Below are 21064 nucleotides of genomic sequence, written 5' to 3'. Positions count from 1 at the left end.
GTTAGGGATGAGGCTGTCCATGTAAATCAAGCATCCAGAGGAAGGGCTTGAGGACAGACCAATGTGGAAAAAAGTGCTTTATTAATGTAGAATAACTTTGGCTATCAACAATATACTAGGCTCGGGACAGGAGAAAGAGCAAAATGTGATCCCTGTTTTAAATTCAGTTCAATAAAGTAAATGAACCAGATACGATTCTAAATAATCTTTGAAATCCCTTTAAAGACAGGAACAAATTGTTACCAATATTTGTATGCTCATTCACTGGGGTAGCAGTGATCGGAATTGGAAAAGGGATTTTTCCGATGACTTTAAATCAGTCGTATTGAGCAGTGTACTAGGAACTTGGGAGAGTCTGATACCATAGAGTTGCTAGACATGATCCCTGCCCTCGAAGAGTTTACAATCTCTGTATGGCACAACTTTCCTTAAAAGGAAAAACATAATTAACTGGGATTATGTCCTCAATGAATCCCGTGATGTGGAAAACTTGGTTTATGGTGTTACAGTGCCTTGACCAATGCCAACACTGAGCACACCTTTTTGAGCCCCTTCCTTCCTCTCCCCCTCGTCCCCCTCTCCATCCCCCCCATCTTACCTCCTTCCCTTCCCCACAGCACCTGTATATTTGTATATATGTTTGTACATATTTATTACTCTATTTATTTATTTATTTATTTTACTTGTACATATCTATTCTATTTTATTTTGTTAGTATGTTTGGTTTTGTTCTCTGTCTCCCCCTTTTAGACTGTGAGCCCACTGTTGGGTAGGGACTGTCTCTATATGTTGCCAACTTGTACTTCCCAAGCACTTAGTACAGTGCTCTGCACACAGTAAGCGCTCAATAAATATGATTGATTGATTGATTGATTTTTCTCCCAACATTGTATTCCATTTGATTCCAATAAATGTGTTTTGCTGGAAGAATCTTCCCTAATTCCCTATTGATTTTCGGTTCAAAACACATCATGAAAACATGCATTTGGAAGAAGTGAGTGCATTCAGAAAAACTTCCTCTATTTCCACCTGTCCCTAGTGTACAATTATGTCACTATTTGTAGGGCCTCCACATTTGTATTGTTAGATCCTTAATAAATGATAAGGCTAACCAATTGAGATGGTCTAAATACACTTTATGCCCTCTCCCCAAATAGGCAGAATAAATGAAGAGCCATGTTGAAATATTTTCCACCATCATTCATCACCATATTCCTTTTTTCTGTTTCAGTCTGCATTTGAAACAGAAATAATTTCTGCTCAGTGTGTCTGTTTGCACAATAGCTGCTGGTCAGGAATATAGTATTTATTTAGAAAAGGATGTAAAGATGATGGGCTTTATTTGTCCAGCTGTACAGGAGATGAGTTTGAAGCTTGATGTGGGCAAGGAATGTTTCTGTCAATTGTATTGTACGGAACTCTCCCAAGCACTTAGTAAAGTGCTCTGCATATAGTAAGCATTAAGTAAATACCTTTGATTGACTGATGTTCAGATAAAGTTTCACCAGATCTAATTTTTGCCATTCTAAAGAAGAATGATTGTGTGGCTATTTCTCATGGATTCCATGCATAATATTCATTTTATTCCCAACACAGAGTTTAAGAGAGACCTTGCTAAAGATATCACCTCTGATACATCTGGAGACTTTCAGAAGGCTTTGCTTTCTCTTGCCAAGGTATGTTATGCTCAAATCACTTCTGAAAATCAGCTGTTCTATTGTGAAAGTGAAAACACACATTTTCAAATTATTAATTGAATGACTTTTTATTTGGAAATGGGACAATATTCCAAGCCATGATAATGTAAATGTCATGATGAGATAGTGTTTTATCTGAAACAAACTTTGAATTATTTTAGGGAGACCGGAGTGAAGATATTGGGGTGAATGATGAACTGGCGGAAAATGATGCCAGGGTAAGGATGTGATCTTCATTTGGACAAATCTGTCATAATATTCCTTGCTCAAACTAAGCATTTTCAGGTAGGGCCACTTTATCTCTCTCTGCATTGATAAGTTTATCAGGAGGAGCTAATGTGCTCTTTCCCTGAAGTTTGATGCTTTTTCTGATATATCTTTTGTCCATATGGTCAACACCAAGCAGCAATAACTGCCAACCACAGTATTCGCAGTGTGGAAGAGACTGTTGACCTTTTCAACCACACCTGTCCATGTGCCAAATAAGAATGACAGTCACACACAGACACATGCATACACACATATCTTAGTGATTGAAAACATGAAGGAGAGTCTTCTCTGAAGATGAGAGCTGTTGACCTGATTTCACTCCAGTTATTTGCTCTTATAGCAGAAAACCCTTGAGGGAAGAATGGCAAGAATCAGTATTGAGGTGTCAGGCCTGAGAGCCAGTGGATGCAATCAGCACCAATTTTCCCACAGTTAAAAAGAGTTATCATCTTGGGGCTGAGGTGATAAAGGAGGCCAATTCTGGTATGAGTCTGAACAGCCTCCTTTTGAAGTTAATAATGGGCCTTATGGATACAGTTAGCTGTTGAACCTGTTGGTGTGTTTTAATCTGTGACTCATTTTTGGCCGGAATCAGAAGAGTTTAGCCCTGTTAGGAAGTGGAATTTTTGCTCAAACTATTATTTGGAAATACTTTTCTCCAAAGAAACTCTTTATAACTCAGTCACGATGAGTCAGCTGGGAACGAGATTTTGTTTTCTTGCTTTTGCTGGCTCCCCTGTTTGCAGATATGTGCTGCAGTTAGCATATGTGAGCATGTGGGGAAAGGTTCCAAGCTGCTCTTGTAAATGCAGGCTCAATCCTTGCTGACTTCAGTAAGGTCTCTGCAAGAGCAGCAGAGGGCAGAATTTAAGCTTGAAAGGAGTCCCCTAAAATCAAGAGCTATTGTTGTCTACCAATTACAGAGTTCTTCTCTGCTGGGTTCTTTTCCATTTCAAAAGTGCCCTTGATTTGTATGTGTGTTTATAGAAGTTAATGGAGAGCTGAACATATGAGAACCATTAGGATATTAGATGTCCATCTCATTGAGGTAGTGATTCACTGGGAGTTGATAGGCGAGTTCCAATCAACAGAGAGAAATGAAGGATGATGAAGAATAGGGATCCTTCTTTGTGATTCCCTAGAACCCCATGAGATTTCTTTGAAAGGATAAAAGAGGCCAGCACATATGCAAATTTCTGCCTTACTTGGCTTCTCTTTTGTCTGAGTGCCTAGTCATGAACAGCATTTTAGTTCCTCTAATGGAATAAATATAAACATCTGTGCATTACCCCAGGCCTTATATGAAGCTGGAGAGAAAAGGAAGGGAACAGATGTGAACGTGTTCATAACCATTCTAACGACAAGGAGTTATCCACATCTCCGCAGGGGTGAGTAGACCTTTTTGCTTCCGAGAACCAGAGGAGCAGGATATCGCTTTCTAGCCTGATTCATCTTTGCAGAAGGGCCGATCCCAGACACTAAACTTTACAAATGTTTTCTGGCCATCTTTCAAGTGAAACATATAACTGAGCACCCTAGCCACTTATAATCTTTTAATACCTGTGGTGATCTTCGGGGGAAGAAGTAGGGATTAATTGTAGAATCTTTGGTAAAGATAAGGTTTATTTCTTGTGTTACTCATCTTGATTTCCATATTCAGTGTTTCAGAAGTATGCCAAGTACAGCCAGCATGACATGAATAAGGTGTTGGATCTGGAGCTGAAGGGTGATATTGAGAACTGCCTGACAGCCATTGGTACGTAATCCTGCCTTTTACATAAAGTAGCTGCTGCTGAACTGTAGGTCATTCTTCCTTTTAATACTACAATGAGAGGACACCAGTAGCTGAAGTTTAGGTGGAGTGAGATGGCCTAAAATCTTGCCAAAGAGGATTCTATCTTTCTAGGTACCGCCTGTCTTGTCCCTTCACTATAAAAAAAAAAAAATGGAAAGGGGGGTGGAAGAACTGGAGTTTAGTTGGAAAGTTCTTGTTGACTTTCAGTTAAAACTGGGGTGTTTCAGAAGGTGGAAAATCGAGGATCAGGATCACAATTTACGTTGCTGCCATATGCTAAAGGTGCATGAAACATAATTTGATTAAGGTATTTTTTAAATGCTTACCGTGTGCCTAAGCCCAGGCAAAACTCTAGGATAGACACAAAATAATCAGAACAGACACAGTCCTTGCTACACATAAGGCCGCCGGTCCAAGAGGTGGGGAGACTAGGTACCTTATCCCCATTTTACAGATGAGGTAATTGAGGCTCAGAAAGGTTAAATGGCTTGCCCCACATCGCACAACAGGCCAGTGGCAGAGCTGCTAGAGCCTCGGTCTTCTGCCACTCAGATCCCTGCTCTTTCCATTAGGCTGCCCTGCCTCCTCTCTATCCATCCCTACATATGTGTGAAGGGACATTTCTCTTTGAACACCCCTTCATATCCCCAAGCCCTGGTGTCAAACTGCTTGTTCTCTCTGTCTATTTTCAGTTTCTACCGTGTCCATTTCATATCCATTTCTTATCTTTACAGTGAAGTGCGCTACATGCACACCAGCTTTCTTTGCTGAGAAGCTGCACTTGGCCATGAAGGTACAGTTCAGATAAGATGGCTAATTTCTATTTTGAATCTAAGGAATTAGGAGTTACTATTATTTTCCATGAGCTTTGGGATTTATTTGGGTGAGTTTCACGAGTATTTTAGCCACAGAATTGGACACCACTTGTTTGAAAATAAGCAAACCTAATTGGAATTTTTTAAAAATGTGGACTTCATCTGGCAAAGGAACTTTGAAATCCAAATTGTTTTCGTATGGATGAAAGCCTCTATGTACTGTAATCTACGATGACCGCAATGTCTAAGTCAGGTTGATAATGGTAATTTGGTTTCCTGCTATGCCTCACTTTAAATGGAATTGTCTACTTCTTTTCACCTTCCTTATTATTCAGTTCAATTTTTTCTATTCATTACCCTGTCCTCAGAACATGATTTGCTATAAGGGTTTCTCGAGTGTTGTCTTGCCCTTATAATCTGAGTAGAAGAGTCACTTGAGTGGAAGAGTCACACAGTTTCTTGTTACTCAGTTAATGGTAGGGCATGTTCTCTTGTGCACTTCTGTCTTTTGCTTTTGGAACCAAGGTGTGTGGGTCTCTGCTAAACTATGGAGATGTTCCATCTCAATTTTCAAGTAGAACAGGAACCAAATATGCCCAAAGAACAGGAAAGCTACCTCTTTAGTTGGGATAGAAGTACAAATGAATTTGAGAAAATCCCATGTTGCCATTATACTTGCAACTCAGTAATTACTTTCTGGCTCAAGTAGACCTTTGGCAGAAGATCTGGATTTTTGAAATCTTGCCTAACAGCAAACACTTTGTTCCTGACCACACTACTGAAAATGTAATTAAAATTGCACTGAATTAAGCGAAGCAAAACACAGCCTTGAAAACAGAACACAACAAAGTGCACCAACCATTTTTCCCTCTTGCCAGTTGTATAGCAAAGCATTTGATGGTAGTGAGTGTCAATTGCTTGCAAAAGCCCAACATGAAGACTTTGGGAGGCATTTTGAAATGTTATAAAATTCTTACTTGACAACTTCCTATTGTTCTCATACTTAAGTGTTCTGATTATTCCATTGAAACCCAATTAGGGACCAACTACTAAAAGAGGAAAAACATCTTAGGAAATGGAAACAGTGTAGTCAGAGATGGGACCAAAACCCTGAATGCTTTATATTTTTTTAAAAAAACAAACCAAAGAACTTCATTAGAGGGAAGTTCTTAAAGAGGATTTTTCTCTAAGCAGATTAAGAAATATAAAGTGACTTCAAGGAATAAAATCAAGTTTAAAAATTCTCAAAATGGTCCAGACCCTTTGAGCCTAATAAAAATACATGAATTTTCTGGAAATGCTCTGCTAAATTGAGGTGATAATGAATTTTTCCTCACACAGAACAGTGATTTTTGTTCACATTTAAAAAAAAAATGTTCTTATGTATCAAATGTATATTGATGACCAGCAGAAGAAACTAAGTTAATTTGTAGACCCTGATCAAAGGAGAGCTTGCAGGATTTAAAATGATGAATAACCATCATTCATTCGAACAGGGCGCTGGAACTCGTCACAAGACACTAATCAGGATCATGATTTCCCGTGCTGAAATTGATATGAATGAGATCAAGGTCTGCTACCAGAAGCTGTATGGTGTATCTTTGTGCCAGGCTATTCTGGTAGGTCTTCTCCTTTGCTACTGTATGAATGCAGTAGGACTCTTTGGTTCATGGTTAAAACAATTGTTGGCCCCGAGGAGAAAGGCAGACTCATTCTGTCCATGAATTTGATATTCAAGGTCGGTACACAGGTTGTGTCACAAAGCATGTATCAGGCATTGTTCCAGAAACAGTTTATATCTAATCTAAGGTTTCAAATATCCAGTAGGTTCATTCTTCCTCTAACAGGGGAAGGGTCAGCTGATTATCCTGTGCAGATCAGTGGGGAGGATAATAATAATAATAATAATGGCATTTATTAAGCTCTTACTGTGTGCAAAGCACTGTTCTAAGGATGTTCCAGACTCCCGTAGGGTTTCATGGGCTGAGTACTTGATCAGTAGATTTCCAGGCCCATCACTGAGTTTAACAATCATGAACAAGTCATTTAATTCTGTGAGCCTCCATTTCCCTATTGGTGTGATAAAGGTGATAAAACCATCCCTTTAGGCAGGGGGAAAAAAAATGAGATAAATGTAAAACAATTTTAGCTTCTGGAAAAAGCAGATGCTATTGACATTTAAGCTATTGTTTTAAATCCACCCCAATCCAAATGTAAAGATCCACTCTTATCACCCACATTTCAGATGGGTTAACCCAGGGGTATCTGTTTGCATCATGTTACTTCTTGTAACTTCCAAAGGATGACATTGGATCCTACTATCCTGTGTGGTCTCCAGTTGCATTACAATGAACCAATCAAAATATATATATATATATAGAGAGAGAGTGACTGAGAAAGAGAGAGAGAGAGAGCTACTCTGTGCAGAGCACTGTACCAAGTGCTTGGGAAAATACAGTGTAATAGAGTTGGTATACACATTCCCTGCCCACAAGGAGCTTGCAGTCTAGAGGAGGAGCATACAATGACAATGTAAAAATACCGAAATGTCCAATCTATCTATACAGTATTAGCTCACCTTCACAGAAATCAATCCAGCAAATTATGTGCACTTGGAAAATAGGAAGTGCTTAATAATATGACGTTCAGTCTCCATCATTTATGTCCCCAAATAGAACTAGAGTAGCAATTTTTCGGACACAAGGGCATTTTTATGAGAGTCCTCATCATTTTGGTTAGGTATCAGCCAAAATAAACTCTTTTCCTCTGTTCTTGATTCCTTAGGATGAAACGAAGGGGGACTATGAAACCATCCTGGTCGCTCTGTGTGGGGGAAACTAAGCTATATTAGTCGGCCTTCATCACCAAAGATTATTTTGACAATTGTCTCAGCTATTTACAAGATGCAGCACTCAACGGGGAAAGGTCTCTGTTCAGCTTGATTTGGCCCAGACATAAGCTTTCTGAATTAAAATTGGAATATGTATTTTTATATCCTAATTCTGTATAGTAGTGCTAGGTTTTTATATTTATCCAAAACAAAAACTTGTACCTAGTGTCCTAGTTGCTTTAGTAACAGTAGATGGTACAAATTTTGCCTGAGCAAGATGTTTATATATTATTGAAAATAAAATGAACTTGCAAAAAGATTGGGTTGTCACTGGCCTTCTCTACTGATTTCTCTTTTATACCAAAAGTACATATGTGGTGGAAAAAAGCCTGAATAAGTAGGAGAATTCATACCCTTTGAATAAATACATTCTCTGCAACTTTCAGAAATAAACAATCTCCTTTAAATGCATTATTCTGGAGTGGGCTTAATGCAAGCAGTGTGTATCAATATTCTAATGTCTGGCAGATATTTGAAAAGGTAACCCATAAAAAAGATTACCCAGAAGGAATAATCTTGGTATGTCTTCTACTAAGAAAAGAGAAGACAAACATTAAAGAACACCGTTCTTCATCTATGAACTCTACTATTATTGCCTGGATCTATAACAAACCTTGATTGAGATTAAATGAGAGATACAGAGCTAAGCAAACTTTAGGAGCTTAATATGTGGCTTTTTTTATTCAAGTAGGAATAACTTTCCTTGGTTGAGGATAAGATTTTGCAAGTGACTCCAATGAGCAGCTATAGAACAGAAATTGAAATGTTGAATTACCTCAAAAATGAATGGTCCCCTGATATACACACTCACAAGGCATATTCACCATAGGTTGTTTTGCATTTAAAAACTTTTTCAAACAATCAATCAAGCAACAGAGTATAAGACTGTATATGTAAGTGCTGTGGGTGTGGGGTGAGTAACAAAGTACTTTAGGTTTGTTATTGGATCAGTGACGGAACTCGGAGAAGCAGCATGGCTCAGTGGAAAGAGTCCAGGCTTGGGATGCAGAGGTCGTGGGTTCTAATCCCGGCTCCGCCACTTGTCAGCTGCATGACTTTGGGCAGGTCACTTCACTTCTCTGTGCCTCAGTTACCTCATCTGTCAAATGGGGATTAAGACTGTGAGCCCCATGTGGGACAACCTGTTTACCTTGTATCCCCCCCCAGTGTTTAGAACAGTGCTTGGCACATAGTAAGTGCTTAACAAATGCCATTATTATTATTATTATTATTATTAACTTAAGTAACCATCTTGTTGGTAGTTTCCCAGAGAATTGGCCAGAAGTCCTATAAACAATTGGGCCTGCTAACAGCACTTGTAAAAACAAGGATGGAAATGAGAGAAGTTGAAACGGGCAACTGCTTGGTGCAAGGAATGTGGCCTAGTGGAAAGGGCATGGGCTTGGGAGTCAGAAGGGCTTGGGTTCTAATCCTGACTCTCCCGCTTGTCTGCTTTGTGACCCTGGGAAAGTCACTTCTCTTCTCTGTGCCTCAGTTACACTATCTGTAAAATGGGGTTTAAGACTGTGAACCCTATGTAGGAAATGTACTGTATCCAACCTGATCAACTTGTATCTACCCCAGAGCTTCGTACAGTACTTGGCACATAGTAAGCGCTTAAGAAATACCATTAAAAAAAAGCTTGAGAGACAACTTCCTGCAGTGGTTGCCCAAGAGTGGCTCTTTGGTCTTCAATGATCCCCTAAGCAGGGTCTACCAATTCTGTTATATGGTTCTTTTCCAATGGATTAGTACAGTGCTCTGATACAGTAAGTACTCAATAAATATGATTGATCGATTTATCATCCCAGGCATATCCCAGGTGGCAAAAGCCCTCCACTGATTTTTCATTGCATCTTGACCCAAGGTAACCACTCCCTCCCTCTCCAAACACACCTGAACACACTCAGGAGAGCAGGTTGGAATGGAAGGCAGAAGGATTGGAGATTGTCAATTGACCCAGGTACTGACAACTATCTTAATAGCTCTGATATTTGAGCTATGGTTATTAATTTTCGTTTATTCATTTGCTGGCTTTCATTTGACCATTCAGAATGGAAATCATTCTCATTGCACCCAAATGGATCTTCTTATTCTTATTCTTATTATTTTCATTAATTGTATTCATTGAGCACTTACTGTGTGCAAAGCACTGTACTAAGTGCTTGGGAGAGTACAATATAATATCAAACACATTCCCTGTCCACAATGAGCTTGTTATGAATTCTTTCTTATAAAGCAACAGGGAGTGGGCTGGAGTCTCATCTAGGTATCTGGGAATAGGAAAAGACAAGGAACTTGAAAAATAATTTTTTCAGCTCTACTGGCTACATAGTGAATAACGAGATAAACATTAGTCATCAATCCTTAGTGTAAAAATAAGCCTAATGCTGGGATATGTTTGTATGTATTTATTACACTATTTATTTATTTTATTTGTACATATTCTATTTATTTTATTTTGTTAATATGTTTTGTTTTGTTGCCTATCTGTTTCCCCCTTCTAGACTGTGAGCCTGCTGTTGGGTAGGGACCGTCTCTATATGTTGCCAACTTGTACTTCCCAAGAGCTTAGTACAGTGCTCTGCACGCAGTAAGCGCTCAATAAATACGATTGAATGAATGAATGAGTTGAGATTCATAGCCCAGTATAGACTTACCATCCATGCATTTAAGTGAAAAATAAGGGGAGATAAAGAGAAAGTAAGAGAACTTAGAAGATTCAATAAGGGTTTGGATCGATTTTTATTGTTGTTGTGCTGCAGCTGTGGCTGGCCTCTTCCCTATCGAGAGGATGGGGAAATGGATTTGGGAACATAGGGGTGGAGTGATGCATGGGAACTGTGGAAGGATGCAGTGAAAAGTCCCAAACCTGTCAGAGGCTGAAGTTAGGAAAGAGGGGGGAAGGAGAGGATAGAGTCGGGGGAGGATAGGGTCGGGGGGGAGGTGGGGGGAAGGGCGGTGCATGGGGTGGAGGTGGGAGACACGAAGGGGGCATCCACGGATGCCAGGGTAGAAAAAAAAAACAATTTTACTTCTGGCAGAAGCAAATGGCAGCCAACCTCTATTGCAATGACTAAACTATCATGCTTCATATGTCTATAATGGTGGATTTTGATCACATTATATTATAAATTCCTTGTGGGAGGATATATGTCTTTGGCTTCCACTGTGGTTACCGAGTGTTTTGTCACCTGGAGAAGGCAGTTCCAAATGCAAGCATTTATTTATATTAATATCTGTCTTCTCCCCTAGACTGTAAATTAATTGTGGACAGGGAATGACTACCAACTCTTGTTCTGTACTCTCCCAAGCTCTTAGAACCGTGCTCTGAACACAGTAAGCTCTCAATAAATACCATTTATTAATTGATCGTATTTTCCCAAGCACTTATGACAGTGCTCTGCACACAGTAGGCACTTAATAACTTCCACTGATTGATCGATTGGTTGAGGGTAGTTGCCTAAGAGTGGTGGACGATCTCCAAAAGAAAAACAACATGATTCAAGAATTACTACTAACTGAAAAAATGATTCTAATTCTTTCCAAAATGGGACTTAATGGCAAAACTGCCAAAAGCAAGAAAGCCTACTCTCCCTCCATCTTAAGTTCTGAGTCCCGTGCGGGACAAAGAGAGTATCCGGTCAACGTGTATATATCTATAATTCTATTTATTTATATTGATGCCTGTTTACTTGTTTTTATGTCTGTTTCCCCCCTTCTAATAATAATAAATAATAACGATGACATTTATTAAGCGGTTACTATCTGCAAAGCACTGTTCTAAGCACTGGGGAGGTTACAAACTGATCAGGTTGTCCCATGGGGCCTCGCTGTCTTAATCCCCATTTTACAGTTGAGGTAACTGAGGCCCAGAGAAATTAAGTGACTTGCCCAGAGTCACACAGCTGACAATTGGAGGAGCCGGGATTTGAACCCATGATCTCTGACTCCAAAGCCCGTGCTCTTTCCACTGAGCCACGTTGCTTCTCTTCTAGACTGTAAACCCAGTGTGGGCAGGGATTGTCTCTCTTTATTGCTGAATTGTACTTTCCAAGCACTTAGTACAGTGCTCTGCACACAGTAAGTGCTCAATAAATACTATAGAATGAATGAATGAATGATTATCAAGTAATAATAATAATGATGGCATTTATTAAGCACTTACTATGTGCAAAGTACCTTCTCCACAATCTACACAAGTGCTCACATGGTAAGTATTTAATAAATACCATAATAGCAACAGAACCAACAATAATTATAATTACTATTAAAATCTATAGCTACATTAGCATCTAGCAAACAATAAGCATATAATAAATATGGTTATTATTGTTATTATGCTCCAGCATAAATGCTTTTACTCTGTTGCTGATGGTCCTGTTTATTTATTTATTTATTTGATTTTGTGGTATCTGTTAAGCACTTATTATGTGTCAAGCACTGCTCTGGGTGCTGGGATAGATGTAAATCTATCCATTCAGACACAGTCCCTGTCACATGTGGGGTTCACAGCCTAAGTAGGAGGGAGGATAGGTACTGAATCCCCATTTTGCAGTTGGGGAAACTGAGGCACAGAGAAGTGAAGTGACTTGCCCAAGGTCACACAGCAGGCAAATGGCAGAGCTGGGATTAGAAACCAGGTTTGCTGGCTCCCAGGCCCTTGCTAGGTAGGCTACAGTGCTTCCCAGGTGAGAGCCATGTGACCATGCATGGACTAGGAAAGAAAACTATTTGGCCTAGTCAGGAATAAGGCAGAAATAGAGTCCGTTGGCTCAGTTCTGTTTTCCCCTTCTATTCTCCATGTAAACCCACTCCCTTGGTGAACTCATTCACTCCCATTTGTAGATTCCCAAATCTACATCTCCAGCCCTTATCTCTCTCCTTATCTGCAAGCTCACATTTCCTCCTGCTTTCAGGACAGCTTTACTTGGATATCCAGCAGACACTTCAAACGTAGCATGTCCAAAACAGACCTCCTCCTCTTGCCACCCAAACCCTGTCCCCGACTGAATTTCCCATCACTGAAGACAACACTACCATCCTCCCTGTCTCAACCCATCCTTGGCATTATCCTTGACTCATTTCCCTCATTCAACCCAGATATTCACTCTGTCATGAAACCAGGTCAGTTCCATCTTCACAACATGACTAAAATCCACTCTTTCTTCTTCATCCAAATTGCTGCCATGCTGATCCAAACCTTTACCACATTCTGCCTTGCTACTGCATCAATCTCCTCACATACCAACAACCTCCTTTCTGAACTCCCTACCTCTTTCTTCTCCCATCTCGAGTCCATATTTCACTCATTTTTTAAAAAGAATATTCAATTAATGTCTCCCCCACCCTTTAAAAATGATTGCCCATCCACCCACACATCAAATAAAAACTCGATACCATTGGCTTTAAGGCACTCGATTATCTTTTGCCCTCCTACATTATATTCTACTTTGTATTCTACTCTCCCAAGTTCTTAGTACGGTGCTCTGCACTCAGTAGTGCTCAATATATACAACTGAGTGATTGATCAGTTGCTGGTCTCCTACTACAATCCAATCCACACATTTCTCTCCTGTAATGCCAACCTAAGCACTTAGTACAGTGCTCGGCACACAGTAAGCATTCAATAAATTCAATCGAATGAATGAACCTACTCTCTGTACCTTGAGCTCGTCCATCTGGCCATTGACGCCTTGACCATGTCCTCCCTCTGGCCCGGAACTCACTCCCCCATTATAGCCAACAGACCACCTCTCTCCAACCTTCAAAGCTCTACTAAAATCATATCTCCTCCAAGAGGCCTTCCCTGACTAAAGCCTAATTTCCCTTATTCTTCCTCCCTTCTGCATCACCTATGCACTTGGATCTGTACCCCTTAAACACTTGATATTCATCCCACCCCCATGGCATTTCTATACATATCCTTATTCTCTCCCATTTCCCCTATGTATAATTTATTTCAATGGCTGTCTCATCCTCTAGACTGTAAGCTCCTTGTTATGGTTATGGTATTTCTTCAGCACTCACTAGGTGCCAGGCACTGTCCTAGGTACAAGCTAGTAGGGTTGACCACAGTCCATGTACCACCTGGGGCTCTCAGTCTTAATTCCCATTTTATGGATGAGGCAACTGAAGCATGGCGACGTTAATGATTTGTCCAAGGTCACACAGCAGACAAGTGTCAGAGCCAAGACTAGCTCCTATTTCCTTCTGACTCCCCAGGCTGTGCTCTATCCACTAGGCCACACTGCTTCTCAATTCCTTGTGGGCAGGAATTGTGTCTACCAACTCTGTTGTATTGTGCTCTTCCAAGTGCTTAGTACAATGGTCTGCCCACTGTAAACACTCAGTAAATACCATTGATTTATTGATTGGTTGATCAATATGTATTTAGGTTCCTGGAGTACCCTATTAACACACTCTATTAATCAGTGTCACCTTGATTAAAAAGCTATATTAGTACCCTAATGGATGTACCTGGTCAGCATTTGGCTCTAAGGTTTTTTTTTTGAAACTTAAGTGTTCTGATATGGGTATTACTTAGCGTGGCTGAGTGGAAAGAGCACGAGCTTTGGAGTCAGAGGTCATGGGTTCAAATTCCGGCTCCGCCAATTGTCAGCTGTGTGACTTTGGGCAAGTCACTTCACTTCTCTGTGCCTCAGTTACCTCATCTGTAAAATGGGGATTAAGACTGTGAGCCCCCCATGGGACAAGCTGATCACCTTGTAACGTCCCCAGCGCTTAGAACAGTGTTTTGCACATAGTAAGTGCTTAATAAATACCATTATTATTATTGTTATTATTATTTAATGGACGCCTTTAAGGGAAGAAAATCAATAAATGATAATGCTCTTCTGCTGATGTTAATGGTGAAGCTAGAAGCATAGTTTCTTTGTCGTGAAGCTCTATGTGGTTTTACAGTTAATACAGGTACCTGGCAGACTTATTACTATTCCTACCTTGATACACCTAAGTCTCTTCCAAGGGAAGCAGCATGGCTTAGTAGAAATAGAATGGGCCTGGGATTCAGAGGACCTGGCTTCTAACCCCTGTTCTGCCACGTGCCTACTGTATAACCTTGGGCAGGTCACTTAACTTCTCTGTGCCTCAGTTTCTTCAACTGTAAAATGGGGATTCCATACCTGTCCTCCCTCCTACTGTGAACCCCATATGGGGCAGGAACCGTGCCTGGCCTAATTAACTGGTAGCTACCCCAGTGCTTAGAACAATGAAAGTGCTTAACAAATACCATAAAAATACCCCAAACCAATATTGCTTGGCAATTTTAGAATTGTTCCAGCCATGAATACACACTTCCAACAATTGTTTCTGAATAAATACCAACTAGAAAATCTACCTTACAATTTTAAGTCCTTTTTGTTAAGCAAAATAAATGTTAATATATCCTAGCAACTCAGATCCTAGTGTTCTTTATTATGCATCCATTATTTGTCTAGGCATGGAAAGAGACAAACCCCAGTTAAGGTGCTGATGCTTTAAGATTTGCTAAAAAGATGTTCTACTTACCTTTTTTCTTCCCCCTTAGACTGTGATTCCAGACGGGATAGGGACTGTGTCCAGTCTGATTATCCAGTATCTACCCCACTGCTAAGCCCAGTGTTTGGCACATGCTTAACAAATATTATTATTATTATTAGCTGCAGTATTCTTGTTATTAATATTCTGCAAAGGGAGTGAAAACAGCAGAGGTCATGTTGAGATAAATTTTCTGGGAAAAGTGCACCTGCATTCACTTCTCCGTCTCCCACCCTTTCCATGATACGGCTCCCAAACAGAGTTTTGTGTTTCCATAGTGTTCCATACTGAAAACATGGCGACCAGAGGAAATGTTTTAAGGATACAGTGAAGCATGCCTGTATCCCACCTGAAAACTGGGAGTCAACTCCTGAAGATGGACCAGCATGGCATACTGCCATTAAGAAAGGAGTGGCTCTCTTCAAGCAAGAGCTTTGTAAGGAATGAAAGATAAGAATGAAGAGAAAAGAGTGCAATGTGTTCATTCATTCAATCGTATTTATTGAGTACTTACTGTGTGCAGAGAACTGTGCTAAGCGCTTGGGAAGTACAAGTTGGCAACATATAGACATGGTCCCTACCCCACAACGGGCTCACAGTCTAGAAGGGGGAGACAGACAACTAAACAAAACATGTGGACAGGTGTCAAGTCATCTGAACAAATAGAATTAAAGCTAAATGCACATCATTAACTAAATAAATAGTATAGTAAATATGTACAAGTAAAATAGAGTAATAAATCTGTACAAACATATATACAGGTGCTGTGGGGAGGGGAAGGAGGTAGGGCCGGGGGGATGGGGAGGAGGAGAGGAAAAAGGGGGCTCAATCTGTGTGTGTTTGAAAAGGCCAGTGCAGGACCTGGAGTCCCAGCCACACTGTGCTGGCAAAAAGTCTGTTCCTTGTTGTGTTATCATGCTTTATATTTGCAGTGCCTGGCAGTGTTTTCTCTTTTGCCTCTTTGTTCCTCATTCCTTGCAAAGGTGGTGCTCATTGAGCTACTCCTTTCTTGATAGCAGTATGCCATGCAATTCTGTCCTCAGCAGTTGATTCCTAGTTTTCAGCTGGGATGCAGCATTGTCTGAGACTTTGATGTGCCATGTCCTTAAAAGGTTTTCTCTGCCCTTCTTTCTTCTGGTTTCTCAATTTCAGCTCTCTGAACATCAACTCTATATGCTTCCTGCCGTTGCCCATTTTTCTGAATTGCCCCACCTAGAATAGCACCCCTCCCCCCTTATCTCACTGCTCTCCTACTACATCCCAGCCTGCACACTTTGCTCCTCTGTCAGCCTATTCATTGTTCCTCAGTCTTGTCTATCTCATCGCCAACCTCTCGCTTATATCCTCCAATGGTTATAACCTCCCAAACCTCCAATAGTTGCCCATTCACCTTTGTGCCCGTACCATTGGCATTAAGTCACTCAAGTGTCCCCTTCTTACCTTACCTTGCTGATTTTCTGCTACAACCCAGGACACTCACTTTGCTCCTCTAACACCAAACTACTCACTGTATCTCAATCTCGTCTATCTTATCTCCGACCCTTCATCACTTCCTGCCTCTTGCCTGGAACTCCCTCCCCTTTCATACCCGGGAGACCAGCACTCTTTCCTCTTTCCCAGCTTCCTTAAAATCATATCTCCTCCAAGAGGCCTTCCCCGAATAAAGTGTCATTTCCCCTACTCCCACTCCCTTCTGCTTCACTCTTCCACTCTCTTCTGCTTCACCCCACATTCAGCCCCATTACACTTATGTACACATCTGTAATTTATTTTAACATCTGTCTCCTCCTCTAGACTTTCAGCTCTTTGTAGGCGGGAAACATGTCTACCAACTCTGTTATACTGTACTCTCCCAAGTGCATAGTAGAGTGCTCTGAAAGCAGTAGGTGCTCAATAAATACAACTGATTGATTGCTTTTAAATCTTCAAGATAGGTTTGACTCAGCTTCATTACATGGATGGGAATTTGTGGTGGTTTCTAAGCCTCCAAACTGATCCTTGTCTTGTCTTATGCCGTCGAGCCATTTCCTACCCATAGCAACACCATGGACACAACTCTCTCAGAACGCCTCGCTCTCCATCTGCAATCGTTCCGGTAGTGGATCCATTGAGTTTTCTTGGTAAAAATACAGATGTGGTTTACCATTGCAGTAAACTCAAGTCTCCGCCCTCAGATCTCTCCCATGCCGCTACTGCCCAGCATGGCCGAGGGGGCCAAACCGATCCACCTTCCCCAGATTGTTACTTCATGCTATTGCATGAAAATATATATTGGTTCCTGCCCTCCAAGAGTTTTTCTACAGATCCTTGTTTCTATAAATATCAACTTGCATGTTAACAACTGGAGTAGCCAAGTAAGGCAGAGAAAGAAAGGGTTAGAAAAAAGAAGCACAGCTTAAAATAAATTCCACACACAGTCTTTTCACTGAATTCTTTTAGCTGTGGCAAGGAAAAATATGCCACATTACACACATATGGGTCTGTTGTCAAGTCCTCAGAGAGACATAGGCCAAGTAAGCCATCTGGAACAAATCTTTTTTTTCTTTCCCTTGGCTGGTCCAGTGGAAAGAAACCTTCAGCTCAGGTCTCTGGAGTGGAAAAGATTAACATTATTTTATTTCTACAAACTGCATTATCACTGGCAAGTTTGGTTTGCCAGAATATACACCCGCTACAGAGCCTTGTACTAGTGATTTATTTTCCTAAACATTTGATTTAGTGCTTAGTACAGTGCTCTGCACACAGAAAGGGTTCAATAAATACTATTGGTAGATTGATTTTAACATGCTCAGTCTGCCCTTTTCTTGGACATGGACTGCTTTTCTGATTAAACCTCTTCATGTAGCAACTTTCATGAGCAACCACAACTATGAGAATACATGGTGCTTTGTAACATTTATGACCAAATGGTCATAGAAAAACCTCATAAACAATAATGTTCTGGAAGGTAGTCTGTCTTCTAGCATGTAACCTAATTAAGGGCAGAGGTTATGTTTACCAACTATGTTGTACTCTTCCAAAGGCTTAGTTCAGCACCCTGCACATAAAATTGCTCAATAAAGACCAATCAAAAAATCAATCATATTTACTGAGCCCTTACTGAGTGCACAGCATTGTACTAAGTGCTTGGGAGAGTACAATGCAACAGGGTTGGTTGACACATTCCTTGCCCACAGTGAGCTTCCAATCTAGATGGGGAGACAGACATTAGTATAAATAATAAGTTGCAGATAGGTTCTTTGTGGCTGAGGGGGGGTGAGTATCAAGTGCCCAAAAGGTACAGATGCAAGAGTGTAGAGGAGGAAGAAGGGAGAGGGGCTCTGGGAAAAGAGAGCTTAACTGGGGAAGGCCTCTTGAAAGAGGTGTGACCTTAATAAGGTTTTGAAAGTGGGGAGAGTGATGGTCTGTCGAATGTGAAGTGGGAGGGAGTTCCAGGCCAGAGGGAGGATGTGGGACAGATGAGAGTGGGGCACAGTGAACAAGTTGGCACTAGAGGAGCACGTTTGTGTGCTGGGCTGTATATGGAGATCAGTGGGGTAAGGAAGGAGGGGGAGAGCTGATTGAGTGCTTTAAAACTGATGGTAAGGAGTTTCTGGTTAATGCAGAGGTGGATTGGCAACCACTGGTGGTTCTTGAGGAATGGGGATGCACGGAATGTCTTCTAGAATGTAAGCTCACTGTGGGCAGAGAATTATTGTCATTATTGTTGTGTTCTATTCTCCCAAGTGCTTAGTACAGTTACCTGCCCACAGTAAGCACTAAATGAATACAATTAATTGATTGACGGACTGACCTTTTTTTTTAGAAAAATGATCCAAGTAGCAGAATGAAGTTTGGACTGAAGTGCGGAGAGACAGGAGGCAGAGAGGTCAGCAAGGAGGCAGATAAAGTTGTCAAGGCAGGATAGGCTACGTGCTTGGATCAGCATAATAGTAATTCCACTGATTGACTGAACTATGCTCACTTCAACACAGCTACTGTGGGAAGGATATGTAAAAAGAATAATCCACAGCAGGAGATCCAAACAGCTGCTGCATGGAGAGCTGAAATTGGGAGACTGAAAGCAAGGAGGGCGGATGAAATGTTTTAAGGTCACAGTAAAGCAAAGCAAAGCCTTTGACGATGCTGCTTCCCAGCTGAAAATTGGGAGTCAATTGCTGAGGACAGACCAACGTGGTATACTGTTGTCAAGAAAGAGATCTTTTTAAGCAAAAGCTGTGGTAGGAATCAGAGACAAAGAGACAAAAGAGAAAATAATGTCAGGCGATGTCAACATTAAGCATGATAATAGAACAAGGGACAGCCTTTTTGTGTGCACAATGTTATTTGTGTTATTTTTGGCTCCTCTCTTTCTTTCACCCCCAACATTCATCTGCCTCTAAATCCTGCTGGCTCTTCATCTACAATATTGTGTGCCCATTTATCTCCATCCTTAGGGCCACCACCCTGGTTCAACCTTCTGGCTGGATGACTAGATCACCTCCTTACTGGTCTATCTGCTTCAAGCTTCATGCACACAACTGCATGAATGATTTTGAAATGCCATTCAGAAAGCACCACTCCCCTCCTCAAAAGCCTGCAATGGCCACCCTCTCCACAACAGACAAGATCCACTCCTGCTCTTGAGGAGTTTACAATATGGGGATGCGGGGGAGGCAGACACTAAAATACCTCACAGGTAGGGGAAGGAACTGAATATAAAAGTCACTCCCCCCCCTTCTCCAACCTCCCGGCTCTCAACCCTCTCCGCTACTCTCCCATCCTTCCCAGCAGTATTCTCAGATGAGATCTCCTCCCTCCTCTCAAGTGCTACTCCAGCCACCTGTGCTTCTGACGCCATTCCCTCTCATCCTATGAAATCTCTTGCTCCATCCCTTCTCCCCTCCTTAACTTCCATCTTCAACCGCTCACTCTCCACTGGTTCCTTCCCCTCTGCCTTCAAACATGTCCACGTCTCTCCCATCCTAAAAAAAAATCCTCTCTTGACCCCACCTCACCTTCTAGTTATCGCCCTATCTCCCTCCTACCATTCCTTTCCAAACTCCTTGAACGAGTCATCTGCACATGCTGCCTCAAATTCCTCAATGACAACTCTCTCTTTGACCCCCTCCAATCTGGCTTCTGTCCCCTACATTCCACAGAAACTACCCTCTCAAAGGTCACCAATGACCTCCTGCTTGCCAAATCCAACGGCTCCTACTCTATCCTAATCCTCCTTGACCCCTCAACTGCCTTTGACACTGTGGACCACCCCCTTCTCCTCAACACGCTATCCAACCTTGGTTTCACAGACTCTGTCCTCTCCTGGTTCTCCTCTTATCTCTCCAGCCATTCATTCTCAGTCTCTTTTGCGGGCTCCTCCTCCCCCTCCCATCCCCTTACTGTAGGGGTTCCTCAAGGGTCAGTTCTTGGTCCCCTTCTGTTCTCTATCTACACTCACTCCCTTGGTGAACTCATTTGCTCCCATGGCTTCAACTATCATCTTTACGCTGATGACACCCAAATCTACATCTCTGCCCCTGCTCTCTCTCCCTCCCTCCAGGCTCGTATCTCCTCTTGCCTTCAGGACATCTCCATCTGGATGTCTGCCCGCCATCTAAAACTCAACATGTCCAAGACTGAACTCCTTATCTTCCCTCCCAAACCCTGCCCTCCCCCTGACTTTCCCATCAAGGTTGACGGCACTACCATCCTTCCCATCTCACAAGCCTGTAACCTTGGTGTCACCCTCGACTCCACTCTCTCATTCACCCCTCACATCCAATCTGTCACCAAATCCTGCCAGTCTCACCTCCGCAACATCACCAAGATCCGCCCTTTCGTCTCCATCCAAACCGCTACCCTACTCGTTCAGTCTCTCATCCTATCCCGACTGGATTACTGCATCAGCCTCCTCTCTGATCTCCCATCCTCCTGTCTCTCCCCACTTCAATCCATACTTCACGCCGCTGATCGTCTTTGTGCAGAAATGCTCTGGACATGTTACTCCCCTCCTCATAAATCTCCAGTGGCTACCAATCAACCTATGCATCTGGCAAAAACTCCTCAACCTTGGCTT

General features: G+C 41.6%; 1 protein-coding gene across 2 annotated transcripts in view; it reads left to right on the top strand.

The window, feature by feature from the left end:
- ANXA1 (annexin A1) overlaps nucleotides 1-7726 on the top strand; it is a 125356-nt gene extending 117630 nt beyond the window's left edge. For both annotated transcript variants that reach the window (XM_038769939.1, XM_038769938.1), the window contains 7 exons: nucleotides 1597-1676; nucleotides 1859-1915; nucleotides 3262-3355; nucleotides 3628-3723; nucleotides 4497-4555; nucleotides 6074-6196; nucleotides 7362-7726. In XM_038769939.1, coding sequence (XP_038625867.1) covers nucleotides 1597-1676; nucleotides 1859-1915; nucleotides 3262-3355; nucleotides 3628-3723; nucleotides 4497-4555; nucleotides 6074-6196; nucleotides 7362-7418 — 566 coding nt within the window. In that variant the 3' untranslated portion in view covers nucleotides 7419-7726. The remainder of the gene's footprint in view (nucleotides 1-1596; nucleotides 1677-1858; nucleotides 1916-3261; nucleotides 3356-3627; nucleotides 3724-4496; nucleotides 4556-6073; nucleotides 6197-7361) is intronic.
- The last annotated feature ends 13338 nt before the right edge of the window (nucleotides 7727-21064 follow it).

The sequence above is a fragment of the Tachyglossus aculeatus genome, chromosome X4 (genome assembly GCF_015852505.1).
Source record: "Tachyglossus aculeatus isolate mTacAcu1 chromosome X4, mTacAcu1.pri, whole genome shotgun sequence".
In the NCBI taxonomy this organism is placed as follows: domain Eukaryota; kingdom Metazoa; phylum Chordata; class Mammalia; order Monotremata; family Tachyglossidae; genus Tachyglossus; species Tachyglossus aculeatus.
This window is presented reverse-complemented; position numbering and strand designations above follow the sequence as displayed.